A 7836-nucleotide genomic window follows, 5' to 3' on the forward strand; every position below is an offset into this window, starting at 1 on the left:
GATCCTCAGCAGTCTCACGTGTTCTCCTGGATCCTACCATGACTCTGCACAAGTTGCACAAATTATGAGTTGATCAGGCCCATGCAGTGTGATTACATATGCAGCATCATAATAAAACCAACGGAGCAAACACACAAGACAGACACAACCGCAAATCCTAATCATTGCAATACATACAGGCTTTTCCCTTGAACCGTTGCTCTAATACCATAAAATGTAACACCCCGTATATATCTGGTAGTCTTATCATTACATCGTATTAAGCGGTGCTTAATTACAAATGCAGAATATTCTTTTTCTTTTAAATTATGACGTCATTATCAATTACGATCTTGATTACTTAATCAATTTCATAGAAACCAATGCCTGTATGTAAATTGCAAGACAACTAACTGAAATACCTCAATATAAGAATATAAAGTGAGTATCTAAGTCACGGATCTACATCAAGTAGTCCGGACAACATCCTGATACATTATTACAACTCCAACTAAAACAAGACATAAACAAGACTACGTGTCATGGACAATCCCCATGCTCACCAAATCGACAGTGTCTCAACATGATAATCCAAATCATAAACTGAAGCTAAAAGCATAAAAGCAACATGCATAACCAGCATCCAACAAGTTAGCATATAATATCACCAATATCTAACTCAGCTCCAGCCTCCTGCCGCCTGAGGTCTCAACATTACCTGAACCTGAAATGAGGGTATATATAGCTCACTTAAAGATTAACACACAGTATTAGCTTTAATTGTTACGCTTAGCATTTTGATCCCAAAATTTGGAACCTAAAATGACACATTTTTCCAAGAATTATCATATTTTTATAATATTTTTCGGAACAACTTTCTGGTACGAGCTTTTCATAGCCAGTATCAGTTTCTGGCACCAGTTCTCATTATTTGGACTTGAAACTCGTTTTACAAGTCCTACATATTATTCTAGTAATTATCATACACTTACATTAATTTTTCGGGATACTTTTTCGGTACGCATTTATACCGATTAGTAGAATCGGTATCTGCACTTTTCTTCCGAAAAGCGACTTTCAGCATTCTTAATCACTTACTATAATTATTAGAGCCTCAATATAATTATTAGGCTCAATTATGGAATCATTTCCTAATTTTTCATAATTAATTAATTAAATACCTTAATTAACGGTGCGGGTTCTTACAATCTGCAACAACGCATCACGAACGGTCGCAAAATCCGCTCTACGGTTGATCTTCCAAGCTATGACTCAAGGGGATCAGGGGTTCGTGTGGGTAACCGTTCAGATGATGAACGTCTTCCTCTTTGGTGTGTTTCTGATGTCTGTAACCCTAGGAGGCACTTGAGAGAAAAGAGAGTTTATATACTATGCCCAATCCAAAACTAACCCTAAGCTTCATGGGTTAACATTGGACTTTGAGCTCACTCTCACTAAAACTATTGGGATTAAGTGAAAAGAACATACTAAATCCAACATTGAGATCAATACTATTGGCATTGCAGTCAAATTCTACAGTCATGTACCAGGAAATTGAAGTCAACAGAAAGTAAAAGAAAAATTAAATAATAAGAGAAGTAGGGGATGCCAAATGTACCAAATACATGGAGAATGGCTTTTAAAGTCTCGGAAGAAACTTTTTAAATGCTGCATGCTTCGACTCAAACACTTTTAAACCACGATCAGACTAAGTAGCATAAGTGATCCGAAACAAAAAAAATGTCTTAAATAGAAGAGAAAACAGATAACCAAACAGAAAATTCATGTGATAAAAATAATAGTACTCAATTCATAGCATTACACATATGTAACTGCCATTAGTGAATTATCAAAGACTTGGTACAAACCAAAAAGGAAGAGGGACACAAGGACTTGATTTCTCCAAAGTAAAAATCTGAAGTTGTTATCATCCAAGCAAATACTCCCCAATTGAATGATATTATAATTGAATGAATTTATTTATTTTTAATGCTTTCTATAAATTTGTTCCTTATAGATTGATTTAGGGGAATTGTATGACAATATGGATGTTGGTGCATGAACCCTGATTTGATAAATTCATCATAATCCTTATGATCTAGGGATAGACATAGGGCAATTGTGCAATCTTTGAATTCTTGATTTTAATGCATATTTTCTTGATGAATAACCAGGGAACTTAGATTCTTTCAAGATCACATAGAATTAGGGTAATAAGAAATTGAGCCTTAATTAACTTCGAAAGAATTTATTGATATTATATTAATAGCAGATTCTTGACTATTTAATTCATAGCATAAAGAGGAAATTGAGGAAAATTAAAACCTTAACTACTCTCTTTATTGATTTTCAATACTTTCATCCTTTTACTTTCTTGCTTTTAATTCTGAAATTGAATGCTATTGCTGGTTTTTAATCTCAATTCTTTTCATCTCAAATTCGATTGTCCAACTAAATCGTTGTTAGCGAACTAGTGCTTGAAAACCAATCCTCGTGGGAACGATCTCGTACTCAGTACACTTTTATTACTTTTATGACCGGTGCACTTGCCGAAGTCGCAACAAAGAATAATGATCAAGAAGAAGTGTGCAATCAATGGAACAATGATTCTTATTTATAGAGGGCCCACATGAGTGTTGAAGCATCGCATGGCAGGAGGCCAGAAGTGGGTTATTATTTCAAAAATCTTTAAATGCTGCATGCTTCGGCTCAAACACTTTTAAATCATGACCAGACTAAATAGCGTAAGTGATCCGAAACAAAAAAATGTCTTGTATAGAAGAGAAAACAGATAACTAAACAGAAAATTCATGTGACAAAAATAATAGTACTCAATTCATTGCATTACACATATGTAACTGCCATTAGTGAATTACCAAAGACTTGGTACAAACCAAAAAGGAAAAGGGACACAAGGACTTGATTTCTCCATAGTAAAATATCTGACGCTGTTATCATCCAAGAAAATACTCCCCAATTGAACGCCTGTCCATGGGTTTGGAGCACAATAAAAACGAAAAGCAAAAAAGATAATATTTCCTGTAATTAACTTTTCAGTGCTATTAAGTGCTGCCCTTGACATTACCGTGCTCTTGATATAGCCAACAAACAACACGTGGTCCCCCAAGTTATCAACCTTGATCCACTGATTAGTTTCATTACTTGTCTTCAACTTGAATACTTCAACTCTGGTCATCTCAGACGGGGTAAGATATTCAGTGACAGTGCTCAAATAGCCAGCATGTTGTGCTTCGTAAGCACAGTTATAGAACATGTAAATGAGGAATAAATCTCCTAATGCATCATCTTTGACTAGGCAGGGGAAAACTTTACCCCTGTCAAAACGTTGGTTACCAGTTACAGTTGATACTACTCGTGGCGTTGGTGGAAGCATAGCTAATACTTTAGGCTTTGGGGGGTTGTCACTCGAATCTTGCAAATCATAAATCAATATGGACTTGAAAGTTAGAGCATACAATTTCGTATCAATAATTTCCACATCCATAAAATGAACCCCTGTATCCTTATCTGCTTCAATTGTAGTCCATGACTTGTCAGAAAGTCTACAAAATGTAATGTGACAATAATCATTGAAGAGACAAACCAAAAAACAATCCAAGCAATCGGGTTTAGAGGAGGCTACCATTTTTTTCATCAACAACTTATCAGCTTGAAGGGGAGAGTTGGATGGGAAATTTAACACTGATGGGACAAAGACTCTAGCATTAGTTACTGGATTGAAGAAGAAAATGGTTAGACTACCCACATTAGAATATTCACTCACAATCATCCATCCTTCAACTGAGCCTCGAATGCTCTGCATTTTCTCAAATAGTGGTCTTTTGGTATAAAGTAGACGTTCTGTCCTCAATCTGAAAACTGTGGATGATTCCTTATATTTGACGACAATCAATGGCAGTTCAGGCAATGGGTGGCAATGCTTGTTTGCAATGGCATTAGCAACGGTATCCCTCCAAGGGGTGCATATTTCACGCAATCCAAGGCAATCTTTGAGGCACAAACGCTTCATAATCAGTTCCATGATATCATCTGGGAGACTTGTCCACGTGCACTCATCCTTCTTCTCTTCTTTTCCACTCAATGTTTTATTAGCAGTTGTTCTACTCTTTAACAAGCTTACTTTCACCTTGTTCCATATGCTATCAAAGCAGAATAGTTGAACGAGGGATGAACATGAACAACTTTTCTCATTATGTGATGCCATCTCTCCAATGGGAAAAGACATCAAGCTGTGCCAAAAAAATATTGTATTTTTGTCTTAACTTAAGAACTTTGTTAAAATCATCAACAACAAAAATAGGGAAAGATTAAATGTAAAACCAAATACTTCCAAGTCCACAATCACTCAAACCTGTATGGAAAATAAGAAGTTGTAGAATGCAAAGAAAAATTAAAATTAAAATTGACCAAAAAATACAAAAAAGCAAAACTTGGAAAATATAGAGCAAGGAGAGAGCCGTGAAAAACAACCGCAGCGCAGAACACCTAGAATGTTCAGACTCGAACAAGAAGGCTTCTTCAGATTAGGAGTGACATTCTTTTTTAGGTTATTTGAATTTGAACGAAAACAAACCTATGTGATATCTGTGTCTCCTAGATAGTGGGTATAAATGTGTAATTAGGCTAGGTTACACTGGATATTTACTTAAATATTTTAGGATTGTGTACAATATTTTAGGTTTAGTCTGACCTGTTAGTCTTAGGTAAGCCCGAATTATAAGTTTAGTCTTACTTATATTTAAAAAATAAAAGTCTTAGCCGGCCTAGGTCTGTTAGTCTGTTTGAACCTATTAAATATTCAATATTTAAAAAAAAATAAAAATAATTTTAGTTTATTATTCAAAATTATTAAAATAATAATTTTATTTATTTTTTTAAAAATAAATAATATGAAATAGGCTGGCATGTTGGTTTATAGACCCGACATATAAAAGAAAGCTTGTGGCCTCTTTTATAAATAGAATTTTTTTAAAGTCTAGGCATGCTCCATTTTTGACTATATTCAATAGACTGATTCTGAGCTGATATAGACTAAGCCTTGGGCCCTTATAGGCCAGCTTAAGCCATTTATATCCCTACTCATAGGGTTTGTATCTGGAGTGAAATTAGGAAAATAACTTCCTGTTACTTGTATCTGTGATCGAATGAAATTATATCGTTATAAGAATAATAAATTTTAGGAAAAAGTGTGTATCATGTTAAAATACATAAAGTTATGTTATTTTAAGTAAGAGAAAGGGATAAATCATGAGAAAAAGAGTGAGTAGGAAAAGTTTTAAAGATATGAGTCCTACTTCTTTGTGAGAGTGAAATGACATGAACCTTTTTTCCTAAATTTTATATTCAATCTTAATCATTGATTTTCATCAATCAATTATAACCCAATCAATTACAATTGTTTGATAAACAAAAATCAATGAATAAAATTGAATATGAAATTTATTATTCTTACATCGATATAAATTAATTTTTTCCCTGCTTTAAATTAGGAAAAGAAGTATGGAAAATAAGTTGTAGAATGCAAAGAAAATTTAAAATCAAAATTGACCAAAGAATACAAGAAAGAAAAACCTTGCAAATTGAAAATATGATTTTAATGGAGATAAGGAAATAATCAAGAAAAAAAGTACCTCAAAACACCATGAAGGAAGGAGAGAGCCGTAGATTTTTTTTTAAGGTGGAACAAGAAGGCTTCTACAATTTAGAAGTGAAAAAAAAATTGGTTATTTGAATTTGAACGAAAACAAACCTATGTGATATCTATGACTAGAGGTGATAAACGAGTCAGGGGCCTTTGGCTCGGCTCGTGAAGGCTCAGGCTTACCTGCCTAATATTGGTTGTTGGAACCAAACTTGGACTTGTATAAAAGCTCGTTTAGTAAAAAGGCCTCAGGCTCCAATTCAAAAGCTCGGTCTTGGAGCCTCTTAGGCTGGCCTAGTATATTAATTTTTATTTTTATTTATATTTTTTATACTATTTGTAATAGCCCTCTTTCTCTTCTTAATCCATTTCACCCCTATTTTATTAGTTAAACAAAATTTTTGAATGATTTTGTTCTATATTATGTTGTTTCGATATACATTGAATTTATAAATATTTATGGAATTACTAGTGTTGTTGATTGTATATTCTGTTTGGATAAATTTTTATTGTCTTATTTTTTTCTAAGAGGCTAACAGGCCAAAATAGGCTTTTATTTTTTGTAAATAAGGCAGGCCACAGGCCGATAATTATATTCGTAACAGGTAACAGGCTTGGTAAGGCCGACACATTTAATCACAGACTTAGCCTTTTAAGACCAAAGCTCGGCTCGGCTCGGCCCGTTAACACCCTTATCTATGACTAACTGACTCCTAATGTTTGTATATGGACTCCTAATGTTTGTATATGGACTTATGGAGTGAAATTAGAAAAATAGCTTCCTGTCATATCAGTGATAGATCATAATATCAGTGACAGATCATAATTAAGAATAATAACTTTTATATTTAATCTTAATCGTTAATTTTTATTTATTAAATAATTGATTGAGTTATTTTTATTATTAGGCAAAATAACCCAATTATTAATCGAGTATAATTAACGAGAATAACTCAATCAATTACCATCGTTACATAAAACAATACATATTTATTTTTAGTATTCACTTAATTATTAAAAAACGATATTTTACTCGATCATGTTACAGTTTGCACCCTTATTAATATATTTAAAAACAATACATATTTATTTAATGCTATTGATTGTTAATTTGTAATCATCCCTTTTGTTCAATTTAAAATATACTTACGAATAATTAATGTTAAAATATATGAAAATAATCTCATAATATCTTAATTATATTTGAGAATAATTTAGAGCAACTTACATACTCCCATAAGAACAATTTTATTACTATTTGATCATTAAATTCGTTATTCAATAAGAATTTAAAATCTAATATTAATATAATTAAAGATGACATCATATTTACCAATAAAAAAAAAAGATGACATCATTAAATATCACATCAATACTTATTTTATATTATTTATTTTATTCTTGTAATTTCCATAGTTAAATATCAACACCTAGATCTACACACCCAAAAGGTTGGCCCAATAAAACGGCTAGTAACCATGTTCCATAGAATGACACATTGGATTTAATTAAGCTGAAAAGTATTTTAAGAGGATCTTTGAGATTTGTTTTCTTATTTATGAATATCTTATAATTTCTCTCTTTTCCTATAACCCTGGGAATTAAATTTTTTATCTTTTGAATTAAATCATATATATATATATATAGAAAATTAATTAATAGTATTCTGAGGTGTTCGGAGAATTAATGAAGGATATTTTGTTATTTTTATTTGTTTATTTATTATATGAATTTTACCAAAATACTCTTTATTAATTCTCCTAACACTTAAAATGGAGTAATTTTGGGTGGCCCGAAATAAGATTATTTCAAATGACTTGAGAAACGATAAGTTCTATATAACTATTAATTTGGACATTCTTCGATTCCTCCCTTAATTATTTCTATTATTCAATAGCTTTCAAGTTTGATTCAGAAAAATTGGAATTAATACTTGTGAATGTCAACATGAATGGCGTGATATTGATAGCATGTAGAAAAAGTGATGTAGAATATTATATTCATGAACGGTGTTATAGTATAAGTTGATTGAACAATTTTTATTGAATTTATTAAATAAGATAATAATTAATATATGTATATAACTTATTATTATTTCATCTGTATTTATTTTAAGGAAAAAACAAGTGTACTGTTGCAGGAAGATTTTTATGTTATGCTATAGAGACATCGAACAGCGTGATTCCATTTTTTGT

The 7836-nt window shown here is 32.0% G+C and overlaps 1 protein-coding gene across 1 annotated transcript; it reads right to left on the reverse strand.

Annotated features, from left to right (window-relative positions):
• Nucleotides 1-2851: 2851 nt before the first annotated feature.
• On the reverse strand, nt 2852-4204 carry LOC133318126 (uncharacterized). The gene has a single exon (XM_061520084.1). It carries the CDS (start codon nt 4202-4204, stop codon nt 2852-2854), a length of 1353 nt encoding a protein of 450 aa, XP_061376068.1.
• Between the last annotated feature and the right edge of the window lie 3632 nt (nt 4205-7836).

Source organism: Gastrolobium bilobum, unplaced genomic scaffold (genome assembly GCF_033153095.1).
Source record: "Gastrolobium bilobum isolate Gb01-03AN ecotype WA unplaced genomic scaffold, APGP_CSIRO_Gbil_v1 utg7996, whole genome shotgun sequence".
Taxonomy (NCBI): Eukaryota; Viridiplantae; Streptophyta; class Magnoliopsida; order Fabales; family Fabaceae; genus Gastrolobium; species Gastrolobium bilobum.